Here is a 23,659-nt window from a genome sequence, read left to right on the forward strand (position 1 = left end):
CACAGAACACTACAGACCTATAGAACACGACAGACCTATAGAACACTACAGAACACTCCAGACCTATAGAACACTACAGACCTACAGAACACTACAGACCTATAGAATACTACAGACCTATAGAACACTACAGACCTATAAAACACTACAAAGCTATAGAACACTACAGAACACTACACACCTATAGAACACTACAAACCTATAGAACCTTTCAAACTGACAGTTAGAACAGTACAGACCTATAGAACACTACAGCCCTATAGAACACTACAGACCTATAGAACACTACAGACCTATAGAACAGTATATGTTTTGCAGAGCGTTAAATACAGCGGTAGGTGTAGCAGGTCAGAGGTTAGGGACATTTTGGCATGTAACGGTAACACAGTTTTTTAAGGGGTTGGGGTTGGGGTTGGGGTCGGGGGTCAGTAACGGGAATGATCTTGACAATAAATAAGGTTTGTGATAAACCAAATCAATAACACAACCAATAGTTCATTCCCATACTAACGTTACAGGCCAACAAGTTGTATATAGAGGATTTGTTTTGGATTGCTCATGTTTGCGAGCCTCTGGCGAGCAAATATGAAAAAATCCAAAACGAGTATCATAAATCTAATATGAAGGGAAACGAATGAAATATTCGTTTGATCAGACAATACAAGCTAAACGGGATAATTGTAATCTGAAACCAATATTTTGCACTTGAAAATTGCGTCCGCTTCACGATGACGTGGCGTCACATTGATTGTTCATATTGGATTATGACGTCATTTCCGGAGTAATAACACACACGTTTCATTAACATAATTTATGTGATGGCTTTATAACACTGCATAACACGGTATGCATATGATAAAAACGTTTATGTACATGAAAGTTGTATAGTTAACGAAAAGAAATTCATTCCAAACACAGTGCAATTCACGAATATTCGGCCATTTAGTTTTATCGTTTATACATATGGAGGTTTTTAAACATGTCTTTATCAAAGACAGTATAGAAACAACGTTTTAAAACACCAGTTAGACATCTGTTATCAATTCCATTCTTAATTTCGTTGATTGATTATCCAAGTTAAAATGACTATTCATATAGTCCGTGATTTTAAAGAATGATTGTGGAAATGCAGGACAAATTTGGTTTAAATCCTTATTCGATAAAAAAGTTATACACGTTACACAATTCTTATCATTCCAATGTATAGAGTACGAAATGAAGCTTTGTAGTAGTTAAATGAGCAAAACTTAAATAATTCAATACATTTAATCACCAATTCTTTATTAAGTAGCTTGTCATATGTACAAAAATCAAGTTCTCGTTTTTGGTCCTAAGTCTCATTAATATAAGCAACAACATATATACAATATATAAGGCTTTAACTCTTACATAAGTGAAGTATTATATATATATAATCTTAAAACATGCTATTGATCATTTCATAATAAATATTCTAAATTTGCAGAGTCAGCAAGTCAGTTTTGAATATGGTTACAGTAAGGTGTACACCACCGCGTCAACATATAATGTCATCAGTTCAATCGGTACCTCTCTAAAAATCTATAAGTACTCAAGGTTTATGTTATAGAATTCATCGAAATTGAAACTGTATTTGAATAAAACATTGATCAGATTTGTCTCTTTATGATGACATATATATAGCTAAGCATACATGTAATATATTGCCTTACGTTTATGTTTAAATGACGAAAAATAACTATCATTAGTTCATATTTGATATGACAAATGTAAAATGTGTCCATAAGTTCTCAATGAAGCTTATATCAAGGTCTCTAGAATGAAAATATTTAAACGTGGCTTGAAATCAAATATTAAATGCAAAGTCATTCAATATTCCATTCATTGCCGTCAGACCTTCTGTAGTATAGTGTAAATATGTTTATCAGGCCCTGCCACTTCCTACAAATCGATACCCGCTTCCCTTCTGTTTATTCTATTGATAAACCGACTATTCTTTGATTGATTAATTGTTTGGAATGCTAAATTCATTTTGAGTAGAAAACGCTGCTCAGTACAAATTACCTATTCTCCTTTGTAGGTTAGTAGGTATGTTTGCTTCAGTATTGTTTCGAAAACTCTGAAATTGCTGAAAATGAAAAACAAAACGGATGTGTGATATCGTGACAAGTATATGTGTTTGTAAGTACAACATAACGTAACCTAGACTCCAGTTCGTCTGCAGTCGCCCCAGGTAAAAGTATTGTATTACACAAACAAAGGTGTCTTGTGTGTATTTATACTACTCAATTGAAAAAAGCTCAAAATATAAACACTAATTAGAAAGTTCTTTGGTGCAATGCTAGAAATCAAACTTCAGAAACCAAATTACTTGGAAACTGCATGCGAGCAATCGTCAGCAACTGATTGTAATTAGTATGATTAAGATACTATACAGAACACAGACGTAGTTAAAGGAGATTGATGAGTGGCTGTATTTCTCTCGCACGGGATCAGTGGTAGTAGCGATCAATACGCCATAACCACGCTGAATCAAACCACAAGGTGTTACGTCATCTGAGTAGCTCCTATTTACTTTAGTTGCCTATTTTAGTATTGCCGGAGGAACTACCAAGAGATTCATACTCGACCAATACGGCCTCCCCTACTTGCAAGTCGTTTGAAGATTAATTGCCAGACTTTGTAAATGACAATTACGATATTTTTTCTACGATTGATCTAAATGATTACAAATGTGTAGTGCAGCTATATAATAGTGTGCCGTTGCAATACATAATCATAAGGAAACATAATAATACAAATTATACAGTCATCTACGTATGAATATGATGGTATACAGTTCAAAAGGGTACCACATTCAAAGGTATCGTACAATCTGAAGACGAATGATGCATTATATGAAAAAGGAAACGACAATCGACTGATTGATTGTAAATATCATAAATCCAACTCATGAAGAATTTCAAACAGAGTCACAGAAGAAACGGAACAGCAATATATGTAAATGGGAGTTAAATGAAATACAGAAACATCGACATCTTCCTCATTAACTTATCTTGCATGGTTTCTAGTTAAATCAGATCTCTTCTGGTTTTAATTCAGACCGAGACAAACGAAAGTCCTTAAAATTGGTACATGTTGTTTCCTGTTTGGTACCTGGGTAGCGGGAAGGACTGGTTTACCCATTAACACTATAATGTGACCGGATTATAAACTGTGCTGCGTTCCTTCGGGGCTGTATAACAGTAGCATCAGATCATCACTATCGTAAGGAGGCAAATGCACCAGCATATCCTGTCTCCAACACACACACACACACACACACACACACACACACACACGTATAAATTGTACACAATGAGATACGTACTTAAATGACCTTATCCTGAACAGGACACTCAACTCAATAAATCAAACAATCAACAACTTTCATATTGATCCCGGTGGCATACAGGGAAGATTATCCCTCACCATCGATCTTAGACACAAGAACAATGTCTTCAGTTACAGCGGACAATGAACACAGGAGAATATCGAAGAATAAGTATATCCGTTATTCGAGCTTAATATCGATCAAGCTGGGCCAAACCTTTAATAAAAGATTTACACGAAGGCCACAATAATGTGTACAAGGAAAATAAATTAAGGTGAACGAGAAGTAAAGCATATTTTGCTTTATCGACTACACTAAGTAAATTTAAGTCAAATCCAAATAAGGCCACTCTCTCAAAGAGTAACCGGGGATGTAACACCTGGTGGTATATTATTCATCCAGAAACTGAATCACCCTCACGGTTTCATCTTCCGTATATTACATCTTGTATATATTTTTTTCACAAAATATGCTTCAAAATAATTCACTACACATATTTTCAACGCTGTTAGACTTACTTAAGAGAGAACTGAACGAGTACTGTACATAGTGGAAGACGTAATATTTTTATAGAAGAATTAATCAAAATATATTTGGAGTTCTAAAAAGTTACCCTCCATTAATTTCAACTCGGTAGACCAGATGTAAATTTAAATCTAAGTTAATGGTGCTTAAAATAGAAGTAACATGTTTCAATAACGGCTTGGTTAAGCAACTAACAGAACTTTCGATAAAATATTTTGATAAGGTTTCTTGTGAAGCGTCTGAATCCAATACAAAAGAGGCAGGTCCGTGTTCCGTTTCCTCGGTTATAGAGCAACCCTAGTTCTTTTTGGGAGCAGAACACTTATCGGTGTTTGCAGGTAGGGACCAGGAATATTAAATACTTTGCCTGTTGACGCAATCATTGTTAGGATTGTCTTCAGCATCGATGTCATTTTGGATTTTCGAGAAGCTATTTACTTTTAACTTGATGGACCTAAAAGCTGCTACTCTCCCAATATTCGCCCATAGTTGTAGTCTTCAATGGCATTATTTTTATCTTTAAATTGAAAGTCTCACGATGCTTTGGATCCTTAAAAAAAATCCGAAGTTTTACATTATTGATAATATGAAAAATGCCGGTTACTACATCCCGAGTTAGACAATAGCTGTATGGAGATGTAGAACGTCAATATTTTATGAAGTCTCCAGTTTATGTCTCAGAGGTCATCAGGAACTGTTTTATTTGAATCATATTGCAATGTTGGTAATACAGAGGAAGGAAACCAACACAACTAATGTAGTTCACTAGAGCTCCAGTAAGGTTTTTAAACCATAACATTGTATTCAAGTTTGTTTGTTTGTTTGTTTAGGGCATACTATCCTCGCAAAGTTCATATGCAGACGGGTGCCTAGGGAGACACCACCGGAAAGGACGGGTAGAGAAGAGAGAAAATAGATGCATTCAAGAAGACTGTTGAAATGCCGATGCACATGACTATGATTCCGTTCCTTTGAGGAGTGAGCATCGTAAACTGGACAATTTTTCGACGTAATCTTTGCGGTCATTACATCCAGATGGCGAAGCAGGTAGTCATATCTCGAGTTTTTGCCGACTCTGATTCAAAATTGTTTCCATCTGAGTAAGTAGCATCATTTTTGCCGTGTGTAAGGGGTCTGTGTATTTTATATGTACATGAAGGGTGTCTATTTCATGTGTATGCTGAACAGATATTTCATAAACGTAATATAAAACAGAGCATACCACACACGTTAGAAACCACATCTTAAGTCATTTTGCTCAATGTTTGTTTCCATATACCAATGGTTATTAAAGGTAAACAGGGTATGTATGTTTATGTATTTATCACTGAAATATGACTATGGAATTTGTTGCCCCGTACCAATGACTGTAATGTATAAGTGAAATGTTTGTTTTCCCAAACTGAAAACATATGATATGTCTAAAATAAGATACTAATAAATTATGGACTTTTGACGAGGTCGATACGTTGTCATATGGACCTGATAGAGTGATATCGACCGAGGACATCATCGAGTACATGTATAGGAAATATGTCTATATCTTACCAATCAAGATCATATAGATATGAAAAAATGTGACACTTTGACCATAACCTCAATGTAGCGACTATAAGGTAAATTGCAATGATATGGAAGTATATCTGAAATAAATTCAGATTTCAATTGACGTTGTATCACATCACAAACAGTTTCCCTAGTTACGTTATGGTTACATCAACCGATCAAACAAATGAAATATTCCAAGAATGGCAGCACCTGATATGAAAAAAATATTTATAAATAATATTCTTCCGACGATTTTGAAACCACAGGGTTCATTTCTCATGATTTCAATTTTCTAGGTTAATATATTCAAAAATAAGAAGTATGTCAAAAACAGCCTGAAGGAGCTTGCTGACGACCTAAATCTGTTTACGAAATGATCTGTTAACGTATTGCCAATCACGCGAGAACGTGATATTGACTTTTTTGTTGCATACAGATTTTATTGCAAACACGTGCCTTGTAATTGTTTTAAGTGATACTGTTCAACCCATATTTTTGTTGGTTCAAAATTTCACGGATGTCTTTAACAACCGTTCCTTGTTAGATTTTATTTTCGGGCTGTGATGTCTTTGATATGATGAGTCACATACTTATATAATGTGTCATTCAACTTTTGGCGGACTGCAACCTGTGACCAAATTTTACAGGGGCACTAACATGTTTGTGTCTTAATTTCACCAATCTAAGATACTTGTCTATGTTTTAGTTCCTATATTTTGAAATACATTTATTCCCCATTGGGGGTTTTAACACAGAAAAAAACGAAAATATTAAACCTCGTGGCAGGAGCAAACGATTTGCTATTTAAATTAATAAAAAATAAGTTCCTTTACTTCCAAATACAATTGTTCATCATCGTTTTTAATACAAACGAAAATGAAAAACCTCGCAGAAGAAGCAAAACAAATGCTATTTACATTAAAAGTAAACTTGACTGTGTGTGATTTATTTGTCAGATATACAGAGTTATAAAAACTTCAAATATACTTCAAGACACTTCAATATCATTACAAAACGTACTTTTGCCACGTAAGCTGTTTATAGTACCATAAACCCTGTAAAACATTGACATATTCGTAAACAATCTAAAGATTAGACTAAATAAACCGCCTACAGTCAGGAGTCAGATACCGCGTATCATTATGCAACACGAAAAACATCTGACCACACGCCGGTCCTATATGATATAGAACATATTTACCCTAGACGAGATAAACCAACGATGACATACGTGATAAATGAACATAGCACCTCTTTTTGTTTATTTATTTCTTTAAGTATGATAGCTTTAAAGCGAATATGTTTACATGGACTTGATAGCCCATATGATAGACGCCTAGACCCATGTTGCGCGTGTTTATTTACCTGTTATACACCTACTGATAGCTCTATCGTTCCAGCAAGGCCATAATAAACGTGCATTTAAAACAACTGACACATCAGACACACATGTCATCAAAGAGATTCTTTGTAATTATTTTTCTGCAAAAACATCGTATCCGTTTATGAGCGGCTTATGCCGTTGTAAGTTTGTTATCAATTTGATGATGGGTATAGGTACATACCCATCAAATGATGCATTACACATGCTTCTCAAAAGGATCTTCAGATAAGCAAGTGTTGTCTTAATCATGTCAGTGCCAACCGCGTCTTTGATACTGAACGTGTGTTCTGTAGTACTTAACAAGTTCAAGCTTTAAGTATCAGTGTGTATTATAATGTCAAATCCATAATAACGTGTATTTATTTGGACGCCATGTTGAATCTGTCGATGTGTTAATTTTGTAAATAGTTGCACTTTTTTGGATAAGAATATCAGAATAAATATTACAACTGTATTACCTTATGTATCGGGTAATGCAACACTTAAATACAAAACATACTACAAAGCACAATTATCTAATAAAGCACAACTTAATTATCTATGGTATGGCACTTAAACATCAATCATGATACAATTACATTGTATTATGGAACACAGCACCAAACATTATAACTGAATAACCCATTACACCATAGCTTAATTTCCTGTTAATGCATCTCAAACATCCAGTATAATGCAACTATACCCTTAAACTCCACGAAATACAACACAATTGCGCAATGTTATACAACTCCTAGTCTAACACCCATGTATTACTTAATGTAATGGATTTTCCAACAGAAAAAAACCCACCAATTTAACTCATTAAAATGCCCAGAAATAAGCAACCGATGAATCCAAAAATGACACAAAACTGAATACAGAGCAATGAAATTCATTTACAGAATTAATACAATATGGTACAGTAACATAACATAACGGAACTTAAACGTCCCACATAATCTGACGGTTTGCAAAATATGCTTCAATACTATTAACACTGATATACTGCTTTGACAGCTTAGCATTGAACATAATTGTGATATGGGTTTTTTAAAGGATATTTTTATTATTATTATTATTACTATTTTTATCTTTGCGCCATTAATCGAAATTCTAAAGAAATAACGTGACTAATCACTGAGCGAGTTTGTAAAAACCGTAGCAAGAAGAACGTGATGCAATTCCATTACAGAAATGAATAATTCTTACTCGCACTGTTGTCCAGAAATCTGAGAAACAATTGTTTGTTTTCATTTCCGCCATTTTGCTTGTTTTGCTATTAATCTGCATTGTCACTTAGATTCCAATAGATGTAATTGTGTACCCCTAACAAGATGATGTTCACGGTCTTTAGAACAGCCGAGCTCTCAGGACCTTCTATCCCAGCTTATTATCCATTCATTGGTTTACGGCTCATTATGTTCGAGGATATTACAACCATGACCTCGGTGTAAACACCTTCCATCCCATCTGTGCCTAATGAAACACATGGACATCCAAGCGGAAGAAGCGGTTGTCAACCTGTCTCGGTGACCTACTTTCGTGTGGGATAATATTGAAAAGAAAAGATGGAAACAATTGATTTTCCGAAAAGATCGAAGTTGCATTTGCTCTAAGGGGTGGTTTGAAGTGTTATTGCAAATCAAATGTCGGGAATGACGATCAAAGCTATCAGTTTTAGACACGTTTAAACAAACGATTTTTAAATGGTGATCATTTCATAACAGTACAATGTTATACCGTATTTCACTAAACTTGTATAAGGACACATTTAAAGGAGCTATTTAGTCATATGACAACCTGAAAATCAAGTCGATACTAACGAAAATTTACCTAGTTGATAATGATATGACCTGAAGCCAACGTCCAGTGTGGTCAGTTTTATCTTTTGGGAACGCCGGTGATTAAAATAGCTACGACCGAAATAGTGCAATATCCGAGCCTTTTAGTGAGAAGTTTACATGTACAGCACTACGCCGTCGACCGACAACACAGTGACAGTTCATTCTTGAATTTACAGAGTACATCGCAAGTAAGAATTATATAAATCATAATATATACCTCTTTTCAGATATTTCTGTTCACATTTGGATTTAAATAAAAACGAACGTGTTCATTTAGAACATGCACGTGCACGCACTGAGAGGGTGCCGCAGGGAGAAATCAAACCGCAGAAAGAACGATATCAATAGGTTTAAACGTAAAACATATCACCCATTTATAACGATGTGTGAGGTTCTGTTGGAAGATGATTTTGATTCAGAATCAGATGTAAGGATATCTTCATTATTGATTAAAAACGCCAAGAAAACATTGTTTCTTTTCAATTTCTCGACATGAAATGTTTATAAGGAGTATCTGCAAATAATAATGTATTTCATGTAACTTGTATTAAGACTCGTTTAAACAAACCGATTTGTAAATGGTGATCATTTCATTACATCAAAATACCATAAAGCTTTAGATGCCTTACCACGAAAATGATACTTTACAAGGCTAATACTAGAGGACGTTCACCCACTCAAACTTATAATGTATGCTCAAACCAGCTTCCTACTTCGCCGAGATCTTGAGCGGATTTTCAAAGTTTACAATAAATATGGTTGACGCAATTAGGTAGAAAAATGAGTTAAAAATTAAATATTTCCTATTTTGAAATGAGATTTGAACTTAAGAACAAAATCAGACCTTGTGTCAGAGAATGATTTCCTATTGCTAGGCTTTGGATTCGTTCAGTCTAAATATCAAGAACAGAAACTGTAGACAATGGAGACTGGTTGATATTATACGCAGGTCCGGTTTTCATGAAATTGCTATTTTTCAAAATCGAGTCGAAAACAATTTATTTGGACTTCGGTTTACTGTCACTGGCATTCATTCTGTCGGATTTATATATTTGAATCGAAGTTATGTTGGTTTAGCCTGCATATGCATACATGTACTGCTAGCACTAATTAGATCAACATACCGTTTTTACAATCCATATATCATTTGTCATACAATGTACTTGTGACAATCTGTTGCATATTAAATAATCAAAGATCCCTTTAAATCAATATTTGTTGAATCATCATATCAATTGGAGTACTACCTTTGAAGAATAATTAATGTGTATGAAGTTCTAAAATAAAAGCCAGAAGTTATGATAGATACGAGTGATGAGTTTTTGTATAACCGTACAGTAATTCATAGGATGTTAGAACAAATTTGATGTGTTCATATAAGCGTTCTCGACGGGGATACAGTGATTTGTAATGATGGACTGATGTAAGGGGTCCACATATACCATGGACTGTGAAGCCTGCAAACTGTGCCATCTGGCTGGTCCTTGATAAACCTTGAATATACTGACTACATAATTTTGCCACTTCAATTAATACTTATAGTTAAATATTAGTATAACTTTCTGTATGGAGAGGGCTTACATGGGATGTGCCTGTTGCACAACCTCTTTGACAAATGTCGATCCATATCAACAAGTTATGTCGAAATGAGACGAATAATTGACCGAAATTATACAATCATATCGATCAGATACAAATGCACCGATATAATTGCTCACACACGTCAAACTCTTGTCCCAAAGACGTCATTTCCGAATCCGGGTTAATCTCCTGGGTACCTAACAATATTGGAGAGTGCGGGAAGGTTTTGCTGTCCTGATTTCATCGAAAGAGTTGATTTTGAATAATATCCAATTGTCACACGACAGACTCAATAACAATGAACAGTAAAAGAGATATGAAGTAAGGATTAGACTTAGGAAACATAAGATAAAGATCGAATGGCTTTAAGTGGTGATAGTGGATTATGTTTCGTCTGTTCGCTGTACGGATTCAATATTGATCCCAGACTGTTTTACATGAGTTATTGATCTATGATATTAAGTGTGAAATATGTTGAAAATTGGTTGATTATTCTTATTCGAGTTTTCAGTTGATGTTCATGTGCAGTGATGCTCGCTTACATTGACATTTCTTAAGAATTGTGTGTCCTCAGTGTTAACATGAGATTATATGTCAAAAAATATAAAAAAAAAAATCTACAAACATTTATTGATCGGTTTTTGGACCAAATGAATATTTCATGACAACATTATTAATAAATATTACATTAACGGTTTAACGAAACTTCCCCTAAGACTCCAAACATGGATGGCATAGTTCGTGCTTACTGATAGAAATAAGCTTGGATCCGATGTGAAGAACCTTTCTGCCCAATAATGCGATTTACTGTTTTATACACAACACTGGACAGAACATACATCTGGAAAATATTCCTAAACGTGGATTCATCGTCAACACAGCATGACGATAACAATAATATGGGCCAAAGCTAAACAAATATCGGCGATAGTGTGATGGTCATTGATCCTGGTCAATACAATCAAATAGGGCTTATTTTTGGAATACAGTTGTATTTCTTGGAAATAAATCACATTCTATTGGAAACGTTTAGAAATAAAGTCATAGAAATAAGATGAATAAGTAGAAGTTTGAAAGTTTTCCAATTCAATATTTTTTCATATTTTGCAACTCATTACGCACTATATATTAAAATCTGCCATTACTGATTGAATACTATATTAGCAAACGGGGGTGACAGTGTCCAATACTTGTAATAAATAACAGGCACTATCATTGTACAGCTGTTCACTGTTAAAGGCGCTCTCATAAGTTAACAACGCTGTGAGTTTTGTTACATTTATTATTCTTAAATATATGTGCTAAAACCAGTGTAGCCGTCCACTAAACGAGCGTTGCCTCCTTCAGCAAATCTATAAAATCAAAGGGTCTTCAACAGAAGACAGTTATATCATACGTATAATAAAACATAAACACCAGAGAATATCGAAGTTTCTGCAAAACCATGATTCGATGAATATCGATAAAGCTAGGGCAAAATATGAGCCGAAGTAATATTAACATGGAGCCATGTGCTCCGGAGGGGTAAGCGTCTTTTTCTTCATCGACGACATCAATCGTGTAATCGAGGTCTAATCCAAGTAACGCCATGCCAACAAATCGAGATCCCTGGCAGGGAAAACAATACCACAAACACACCAATGAGTATAATCAAAAACATCAACTTTCATATGATACCTATCTAACCGAGACGCTATTAGATATAGGGGTTACTATCCATGACCGGCTAGCGTTGAACATACTTGTTTTTCTACTCTATTTTCCCTCGTCTACCGTTTACTCATTGTTTTATCATTTTCTTATTGAGGACTACCAGGGATTACACGATATCTATAACAACATGATGGCAAACACAGGATTTCACAGGAGAAATCATTCTCGCAATGGTTTTGTTCTTTCACTTCCATTTTTCTCTTTTGGCATTTAGTCTACTATCCATTCTTTAATGTTCATCCATATAATTAGTATTACTTTATTTTCTATGACATATCGATCCACTTGAATGCATACAGCATGATGATACATATTCACATATATATCGATAAATGTATTCAAGTTATTAAACAGCTTATAGTTCATGACCGCGTATTAAACCACATGCTTATACATACCTGCAGGCAAATAACCACCATATACTTTTTGTTCATAAACCAGCGCATTAAAATATTCAAGGTTATTGAATATTATTACATTCATGTCGCTTGGCAAGTAAGGGTTACTTGTGCGAACGAAAACGTCCATGAACGGCGAAATCATTATTGTTATGACATACTAAAGTAAACTTATGCAAGCATGTAAAAGGTATGGCTTTGGTTTGTTTGGATTTTCATGTCCGCGTTCTCAACATTAAAGGTCGAACAAAGACAGGTTGAATCGCTGGTGTAGCACTTAAAACCACCAAGCGTAAACACACAAGGACAACAACATAACAGGATTTGAAACTGAAGAGACAGAAAAACAAAAGGGCAACACGTCTGCAATCCAACATCAATTAAATATTAAAGTGCAACTAGTTACTCTGGAAAATAACGAACAGAAGAAAAACGATCACAAACCACAACCCATTGTTTGTCCTAATTCTAAGTGCTTATGATGAACTTTCAACAGGAACCGTAGTGTATTCCAATCGTTATACATAATTAACATTGATGACCAAATATAGATCACTACAGATTCCCCAAGTCATTCATTCACTTCAGACATAGCATAACCCACTACGCTAAATAATTCATCACCGACCGAATTAAAAAGCAACGCATTTGCAACTACATGTACGTGTTATGAAGCGAAGCAGTACATGTACGCCTAAATGAAGAGATGTCTAAAAGAACAGAGCTGAAACTAGGGCACCGAGGAAACTACATACCATCATGTTCACCTATCGCCCAGCCGTGACATAGAGTAGATATCGTGTCAAGTAAATGTATTTGTATTATCTATGGAATTCATATGTGAATATTTCACTGTGTATATTATAAAGAACAAGTTCTGATAATTTGTAGAAAACAATTAACACTGGGACTGAAGGGAAAGGAATGCATGTGTTCATACTGCTTGATGTATCAATATCAGGGCGATCACAGCTATTCTGTTCACGCCCAATATCTCGTGTATATTTGTGGTAATGAATTGACCTACACTATCTCACTGCCTGATCGCACGAGATAACTGTGCGATGGATGACGTCCACAGAATCAATTTATTTTTTCTGTTCATTAACATGCTGTCCTCAATGCAGTACTCCATATCTTGATTTTCCAACTCTATTGCAATCCTATCTACAGAGCTTTGCCAAAACGTAAACAACAGCATAGACAGTTAAGAAAATAAAGTACAAAAATACTCGTTGCCTTCTAAACGCGTTTTGCTGTGCAACTGTGACGTCATGAAGCGGTTGTGTAATATATCGAGTGAACGTACAAAGGGAATGTTCAGGGTAAAACAAAACGGCACCTTGACATACATTCATGGTAATGGATGTGTCAAAAACACCAGGGACATTATAGTGATGTCTCACTCAGTGTGTAATGGATATATAAATAATAAATGATACAGCTCTTAGACCATTGCAAGTTAAAGTTAGTGAACTTTAAAGCATTTTTTTTTAATAGAGATTTACATTACAACCACAGAAAAATCAATATAGTTATTCGTCCAAATAGCCAAATAAAAAAATAGCATTTGCGATAAAAAAAAAATCAGAATGTCCTATTTTCCCCATTGATCAACGCTAAAGGAAATTTAAGGCAATATAAAACAAATGTTATAAAGTCATCTTCAGTACACTTTCAAATGAATGTGTTTTCCTTTAGTTTTGAGGCAGTTTCATGGGGTCAATTAAGTGCACACTTCAATACAAAATAGTGTACCAGTACAAATAGCAATTATAAACTTCAACAAGTCTCGTAAAGAGGATGCATTCCAATCAATTGGCGTACTGTTTCACTAGTTGGAACATCTTAATCTCATGTCGATTACTGGAAACAGTTCATGGTTTTTTTAAACGGAACTGAAATCCTTTATGCATTCTGCAAACATATACCTATTCGCTTTGTTGTTAAATACATACTTGCATGTTTAATATGGTAGTAAATAACATGTACATGCCTTTCATATTGCAAAATTCGATGGCATATATTCCAAAGTGTTGTGTTGTGACAGTACTTGTTATTGTCACATCTGTTTCTTTGTGACAATTACCCTCATGTTACGGTACAATTATAGCCGACACTTGGAACAGTATATTGTGATGAGAAGCACTGAGCATAATCCTCAGACATGCTCTCCGACGAGAAGTGGTCTTGTAAGGATCAAGTTGTGGTAATTTGATCAGTATAATTAGCATATACATACACTCCAGACATTACGAGGAGGCTCTGTGCTGCCACTATGCTATTTACAAGCAGTGGTGCAATATAAATCAACGAACTATTTGTAGACATGACGTTTTCACAGTCATAAGGTGAAGTGAAATAAAACGAAACAGACAAAAACACCCCAATGTACTGGAATAAAATCCTTACATATAGTCGGGAAAGAAATCTGAAACTAAAACCATCTGATGTGATGCATGATATGGATACATGTACACTTAAATTTGTGTGGTCAGTAACACTTTTCTGTTGTTGTATTTTGTATCACATTCGAGACAGGATTTTGTCATCGTATGTGGATAATGTGATGAATACTCATTTACCAAAACAAACATTTGAACAAGCTGCTTCCTGATATCAGATTAAAAACATTTACGTAGAAATCGCTTTTTTATATTAATCAAGTACGGATCACTGGTAATGCATTAATACAATTGAATTGTCATTTGTTGGAGAGTCATTATTTCGGGATCGGTTTCGCCTGTGATGCATCACTAAACAAACGCGCTTGAAAACAATGGCTTATTATTTCATATATTAAATTAAAAATAATGCAAAATCGTTCCAACAAGTCTTTAATCCGCCCGATTTGTGTCTGCTGGTAGTTATTTTCATTCGGAACATGTTGAGTACGTACACAGCCATATATTGAGTATGTACACAGCCATATGTTGAGTATATACAGATCCATATGTTGAGTATGTACACATCCATATGTTGAGTATGTACAAAGCCATATGTTGAGTTTGTACACAGCCATATGTTGAGTATGTACACAGCCATATGTTGTGTATGTACACAGCCATATGTTGAGTATATACACATCCATATGTTGAGTATGTACACATCCATATGTTGAGTATGTACACATATGAAGGATGGCATTACTACATATAACGGCATTTTTCACAGATGTAGCGTAGGACATTGTCGTGTTTGTGAAAACCCACTCCAATGTTGTGCTATTTGTTACGATACAGCATTTGATACGCTTTCTATACTGACACCACCATTCGATAACCGTCGTATGATGACGTCATTTTAATATTCTTTCCTTGACGAAGTGATTTATGGTTATGGTTATTTTTCCACCTTGGTTTAACTTTCCTACAACATTTAGGTTCACATCAAATTTTTACATTATTTCGTTGACGAATTTCTATTTTCGTTGTGTTCTTACTATGCTGATATCACGATTTAATGTTCTTCGTAAATTGACTTCACGTTTAGATTTTCTTTACCAACTGATGTCACGTTTTGATGTTCTTCACGAGCTAACGTCTCGTTTTGATGTTCTTTACATGCCGACGTCTCGTTTTAATATTCTTCACGAGCTGATGTCTCGTTTTGATATCAATAATTTTCATATCTAGTCTTTATGCTGCGATCCCAGTTTGGCGTACACTGGATTCTTATTTATGCAGAAAGCTAGTTTCGAAAATGATTTCCGATTAAAGTTTCAAGATTATCAAATACTAAAAAAAACTTAAAACGCAATCCAGTTCCTTAATATGTTTCGTAGGGGGTTCTCAGAAACCGATCAGTGGGTTTACCAGCAACTCATATTGCAAAAATCAATACTGTAAACCTGACTTGGGCAATGGATATACTGTCGAGACCTGTTGTTGCAACCAAACACTGATCTGTTGTCAAACTATCTCCGTCAAGTGCTGAAATGGGCAGATTTGCTTCTTTTTTTTTATATCTCTATGCCATTACTTATCCGTTCCGTTAGGATAAGTACGCATATTATAAATCAAGACCAGAAGCTGATCGAATATGGATTTGATGAAAAGTATATTAATGAAAAGCAAACATAAAGTTTTCATATACAGGTAACATTAATTTGCAATTGTTACCGAAAAGCCTACAGTACTTTTGTATATATCAGCTAGCTTGGCCATTGAATTGCTATGATTGATATTGTGAAGAGAATTGATGGTGAGCGATCCGTTTACAAATTTGCATTGAAATATTTTCACATCAGGCAAGTGTATCATAATCAACGCCCAACACCAATCGCCGGAAATGATGTTGTAAATGGTTCTCCCTTCGATGTTTCGTAACTAATTTACTGTGTATCATTGTGTGCTTGACGTCTCGTCTTACACGTGACCTCATGACACTTTAACGGTAACTCTTTTGCTTTTCATTTTCGCGACATCTCATGTTAAATTACCAATCAATGTTAGCACGCCGTCCTATCAGAAAATAACCAGATAAGCAATCTAAATGAAAAAACCATCAGAGATGGCCTTGACATTACTCCAGCAGCAATCCCTAATGAAGCTGACTTTGTTTTACAGTGCATAAAGGTTCATGTAATGACATGCATGTAAATATAGATCTTTTACAACATGTCTCAGTATATCGAGATACTAGACTGATCAATACTAGTAACATTTATTTGCAATAGTTGCTGAAAGCCAACTGTAATAGTGTCAGCTACATTAGCCATTGTATCGTGATATATATAGTAAAGATAATTGATGGTGAGCGATCCGTTAACTTTGCGTTAAAATTAAGATATTTATTGAGTGAATATCTGAATATATTATCGATCACAAGAGCTGGTCAGAAATTAAGGCACTTAGTTCATCTGGATTAATTATTCATGATCAAAAACTCCTGAGCATCCTTGTCTTTTAAATAAAATCAGTAGCTGGCATGGTGTCGGTTAAGTTGTTTAAACGGTGAAGTGAAGACTTCATAATAATATGATGTCATGTGAGATAATGGATAACTGTCATGCTAACACTCACGTAAAAGTTGCATTCAATACAAAAATCATTTCCCATTTATCTGAATCACATTGGCAACACTTTAACAGAACCATTATAACGACATCTGAAACAGCTTCAAGTTTGTTACATTGATCACAATGGCATACTCCAGGTTTTCCGCCGTATACGTCTGTGGTCAAAAAGGACATTGCAGTTACCAAAGACGTATCAATAAGTTGGATCTGTTGCAGTACTGGTGATCTCGATTTGTCCCCTTCCCTGTTTATCACAGGTCCCTTACTCTGTACCGATGACGTAATCAAAACCCATATGTACAAACACAGACAAGGAAAACATCGGAACTTGTTATACAAAAGAAGGTCATGATAAGGAATGAAAAGACACCACACAGAAGAAAGGCATTATAAATCTCAATAACAATAGGAGTACAACCAAGTGTATTGGCGAGTAAGTGTTTCGTATACTATATATAAGAAGTCAATGTTCGCCTCAATCGACAAGCACCAACGTCATACAACGTCATACTATATAACTGTGGGAATGAAAAAACACCAAACAAAAAGAAATACAGCAAAAACCTCAACACAACAGAAATGCAACCAAGTTTATTGGCGATTCATTGATCCTTGTTCCACATATAAGTCAATTGTTACCTTAGTCGATATAATCCAACATCATACAATTCCATACCATATAACTGTAGGAATAATCAGGCGAAACTAAATCGGTATGTTAGTGGATCTGCAACACCATGTAGTTTTCCATGTTTCATGATAAGGTAAAAGAATTGGCTTGTTGTTTTATCTGATTACTTTACTGAACAAGACGACTAACGTTGTGTCGCTGCAGAATCGATGTTGATTTTTCTCCTACTGGTGATATCTTAATATATCGGCTGTCCCCATTTCACCACCTGGGATCCTATCTTCCATTTGCATCCTCAAGTTCGTTCTACTAGTTAGTCTGTTAGCAGAATACTGTGAAACTAAACGGTGTTCATGTTTTGGAGTTCCGGTGTGGTTTTACTTCATTAACTGTATAGGTTTTGGGAAAGAATACTCCTTCTGGGTCTCGCTGAATGATCACACGAGTCCACTGCAGATTCGGGATTTTCGTACAGGTTTTCTTCGTAAGATATAACTAAACAATGGCCTACAGGATCTGCTGCCCCTATTGCAACACTTGGCACCTCCATACTGTCCTGCCCTTCCTACTTCATTCTTTTTAAACTTGTTCACCTGCTCATTTCCTGCCCATTTGTACAGGCAGTGTTTCACTAGCCACCACTTGTGAGCCAATCTCAAAACAATGTGTCCAGGTAAAGTGTTTTGCGTCTTTGTTCAGGGATGACATTCCTGTTAGATGACATTGAAAGGGATCCTAAAGTGGCCCTTAATCTGTTGACGCCGATCGTAATGTGACCTTAGCTATGTTAGGATACGCAAAACCCTGAACAAACAAAGTGATACTAAAACGAGGCCCCAGAATAGCCCCATAATCAATGGATACGGTAGTTATATGACCTAAGCTATGTTAGGATACGCAAAACCCTGAACAAACAAAGTGATACTAAAACACGGCCCCAGAATAGCCCCATAATCAATGGACACGGTAGTTATATGACCTGAGCTATTAAACGTACGTCCAACGCCACATAATCAAACAACGACAATGGTGAGTAGTATGGACGTCAGTCCTTTAGGGTTAGCGAGAATAAATTTGTGTACATACAGTTAAATCCAACAAGCAGCAGAGATCGTGCGGTAATATCAATCGCTACTAATTCAAACGAAAAATAAATTGCGGTGATAAAATGATTTCCGATTAAAGTTTCAAAATTATCAAATACTTAAAAAGCTTAAAACGCAATCCAGTTCCTTAATATGTTTCGTAGGGGGTTCTCAGAAACCGATCAGTGGGTTTGCCAGCAACTCATATTGCTTCGTTCGTATGGCCGGGTGTACACCCTTCGGGGTTTTTTTGGGGGAAAATGACCCTTCGGTAACCATATGCATTATGAGGCGAATACTGGGAATTCCGTGTAAAAGTTTTTTTCCCGTGTTTGGAACTGTTATTAACCTTCATTGTTGATAGGCCGCTTAAGTCAAACAAATCACTTGAAAAATCGTCTGAATGTAAACAGAGACACATGTATGTTGTCCGGTTGTGCGTGCTGTTGAAACGTCTTGCTCTAAACTACTGAAATGCAATTTCTCTCTTGACCATCCTTGTCACTGTCATTTGTTCCTGACATTTCTAGAGATACCTTTACCAGTACGCATACTTGATAAGGATGCATGTTCCTATAAAACCTTTTTGCACTTAATGTTTACTTAAGTTGCCACGATGTCATTTTGTTTGTCATAGCACTTTTACGGGTGTTATCAGTCGATACAATACCCAATAATTACAGCGAATAACATTGTATCTACAAACCAAATAGTTAGCCTTTGGGTCGTTATGATGAACATTTCGCTTCCTTTGGGGTCTTTACACGGTTCTGCAAATAATGGTAGAGAGCTTACTAATACGAAATCTCGTTAAATGATTGTAAACGCTTGTGGCAATACGGTATGTCCATTGCCTCGGGAACATATTTTAATTTAAATGTAATACATCAAGTCAGGTGAGGTTTGGCTTTCATCAAAAACATGCAATAACGAGTGTTAGTGAGTTGCAGATGCAACGCCATCTGAATAGCGGGAGGGTTTTATCAGCATATGGGATATATCAAAATAAAGCACGTTGGCGTTGTATGAATATCAAAACATAACGCTAACAATAGCTGCCTAGCAAAACTGACGTCGATTTTGTATGAATATGAAATTGTAATAACAAGGAACGGATATCAAAAGTGACGTCACTGTAAAGAACAGACATCAAAGGATGATATCGAATAGAAAAATAAAATAAAAATTGTGACGACAGCTCAAGACAAATATTCAATTTTAACGTCATCATTAGGCGAATACAAAACGTGACGTCATCATATGAAGATCATAGAATGATGACGTCATAAAAGAAGAAATATGTTGAACGTCATCAACAACAAAAATGTAGTTGTTTTTCAACGGTGACGTCAGTTTATAAGTGACATGAAAACGAGAGTTCATCATAGGATAGGGTAAATATTTTGACATCGTTATGAATGGTTAGTACGAGTGAAAAGTATGATAATTTTTCGACCATAGAGTGACGTATGACTGTTATTCATCATGCAATCAATTACAATGTATTCGTTACAATTCACCATCCCCATTCCTTGTTATTTATCGCACAACACCCTTCTCTATGATTATTGGTTTGATGTGAGAATAACAAGTACTATTTTTACATGAAGAAAATATTAACCTTAGTTTCACTGTCAAATGTCATAATCCAACATGTGATGTCAACATCGGAAAAATAGAGAAAATGACATCGGTATTAGACGTATATCAAAACGTTACGTCAGCACGTATTTTATTTCTTTAAAGAAAATATTTCCAATAAACCAATACATCTTAACAAAACGCAAGATTATGAACGCTCAATAAAAGCTAACCAAACATCAGTTGGTTAGTCTTATCTTAAAAACACAATGAAAAGCAAAGCAATCCCCACCCTCAAATCACTTATCTAAATGAAACTGTCCTAGGCAAATTAAACACATATGATGTTGAGTCCCAGTGGCCCTGTTAGCCACGTTGATTAAAGCTTAAATACATTTTCCGAGCACGACACGGCCTTATGCCGCATCATATGCAGCTTCCGTCATCGCGTGCACCGCTCGTGCTCATTTACACGTGGTGCAGCAATATCGAAGCTCGTAGACATGAAATTGGCATGAGAATTTGCACAAATTAGAGATAAACTTCACATTGCTTGCGGCAATCGATCAACGGTCGCTTTAATTTCCGCGTCACTAACATTTAACTTTAATAAGACGGTTCTTAATACTTCTTCCAGATGGAATTTGCACGAAAGTCGTGCACATGTTGCTTTCGAGTATTTATTTATCATGTGGGGAATTTGTTGATATTGATTCATGTTTCATATAAAATACGCTTTGGGGAAATCTATGCGTATCAGTTTAAGTAAATTACAATAGAAATATAGAACGTGAATCTAATAAAGTAATATTATGATTATAAATGAAAACGGGGTTAGATCTACTATCATCAGGAATGTGGCATGTTTTGGGGCGAAATCAACAACTTATCTTGAAAACTATTTCACGTTCATGCGACAAGAGCATTTCATCTCAAGATGTCGTGTTCATCTAGGTTCTGTATCGGGGAAACGTTGGTCTATCAGCGTATAACACTATCACGTACACAGCATGCCTCCGACAGTCGTATCGACCCAGGCGACACCACCTTACCAAAACCAACCACATTACTCCGATGCGTGTGAAACATTCTTATGCTATGTATGAGATTTTATTCGTCTTGTATTTTAAACATGCTTGTACTTATCACATATCTGTAAACAAATCAATTGAACATACGTCATATTAACAAAAATGAAAGTATGATGCAAAAAGACAACACTTACCAACTCTTCTGATGTCTTGCTGTTCAGTTCCGTATATACTGTCGGCTAGAAAGACCAGTGTTAAAATTCCTGTGAAACGCATACCTAAAGCTCCGTAAAACCTTACAAAGGGTAAATTTAGGGAGTTCTAACCCCCATCAGCATCGATCTAGAGACATGACCAGTTCCTCTTCAATATGGACAAGGGTTCATCGCCGTCGATGTCCTTTTCAATATCATAATCACACAGAAACGGTATCACCTCTTCAATGTTGACAGGGGTTCATCGTTGAACACGTTTCAACACCGAAACGAACACATAACTATCTATATGGCGTAACCTCTTCACTGTTGACACGGTATCATCGTCATTTCCTTCAATATGGGTGTGATGAACACATAGCCAGCTACACGATGGCACGAGCTTTCTCTGGTACTACTTTTGTGTTAGACCGGTCTCTATAGCCCGTCGCTGTATAGCGATAGAGCAGTCTACGTACTGGCTCCTCATAGTAAATCCTGTTTGGTAGCAAATGTAAATATGTGAAGCCTCCTACAACTAGGAAACTGCCCTCCCTATGTTTAGGCATAAAGGTAAACCGATTTTATATAATACTATATATAAAAATCCACACATCATCGATAACAGTTTATGTATACAGATGTTGCCACTGATAACACCGGCTCTCTCCCTATGCTATACACATTTCTAGCTGTGCTTCTCCTCACTTCCGTTAGCCGATGATATTATCTAGTATGACTTCAATCTGCAATGAAACAATATTCTTTGCAACCGAGCATTGGAATACATTTTCTACAAGCTTCAATTGTTATTAAAGACATACCTTTGCTGGATAATCACAATTTCGGTACATTCCAAGAATTGTTTATATTCAAACAACATTAAAACACATAGAAGCCGCCTTTGATATAAGAAAATTAAACAATTCATAACACTAATCCATTAATTTGACATAGCGACAGTTAGATAGCTGTTTTTATCAATACACTTTTAGATGGCATCATTATGCCATAAAGCAAAACCATGAAATTAAAAAAAACAATGGTATTAATTTAAACAACATGACAGTACCTCTCGCCATATGGCTGCGATGTAAATAACGGTTCCCACTGAAGGAGACAGTGTTCCGAAAGTCACCGATCGATACCGGAGAAAGTCGATCGATACCGGAGACAGACGATCGATACCGGGATACCAAAAACAAGCATTGTCCAAAGTTACTTCCGTAAATGTCAATTTCTGAATTGCAGAGGGCGTTTGAGAGGGGCTTAACGGTGACCATATCAGTTTATTGATATGCCATAAAGTGCTTAGGTTTGTGACAGATGTCAGTACGTGTTCGGATAAATACATGTTGAGCCATTTGATGATTAATACAATGTAGCTTCACAGTGTTTATTTATTTTTCGTTCATTGTCGTCGTTTCCAACAGTTGGTTGATTTGATACATAAAAATGATTAATATCAAATAACGTGTTTTTGTTAGTTTAATTAATATAAATGCAAGGGTTTAAGCACAGTTCATTTTAGCATAGTTACAATGTGAAACAACATGACAGAAAACAAATTACTTTCATTCGTTTTGTTGATATAAATATGTAGGTAGGCATATAAGGATTTAATTAAAGTTTAGTCGTGGTACCACAATAATAATTAGAATAGAGTAGGGACAAGAATATCCGGAAATTAATTTTATATCAAAAATGGGAATGTATACTTATTTGTTAATATATATGTATGGCGAATACTGATACTTGATCGAACATTTTGAAAGTATGTACATTATTTA

At 35.6% G+C, this 23,659-nt stretch overlaps 1 protein-coding gene across 3 annotated transcripts in view; it reads right to left on the bottom strand.

Moving 5' to 3' along the window:
- The window catches only part of LOC110452433 (glutamate receptor U1-like), a 106,425-nt gene extending 83,662 nt beyond the window's left edge, over window positions 1–22,763 (bottom strand). For all 3 annotated transcript variants that reach the window (XM_021500962.1, XM_021500961.1, XM_021500963.1), the window contains exon 1: window positions 21,870–22,763. In XM_021500962.1, the coding sequence (XP_021356637.1) occupies window positions 21,870–21,951 (82 nt within the window). In that variant the 5' untranslated portion in view covers window positions 21,952–22,763. The remainder of the gene's footprint in view (window positions 1–21,869) is intronic.
- Between the last annotated feature and the right edge of the window lie 896 nt (window positions 22,764–23,659).

The sequence above is a fragment of the Mizuhopecten yessoensis genome, unplaced genomic scaffold, assembly GCF_002113885.1.
Source record: "Mizuhopecten yessoensis strain PY_sf001 unplaced genomic scaffold, ASM211388v2 scaffold6683, whole genome shotgun sequence".
In the NCBI taxonomy this organism is placed as follows: Eukaryota; Metazoa; Mollusca; class Bivalvia; order Pectinida; family Pectinidae; genus Mizuhopecten; species Mizuhopecten yessoensis.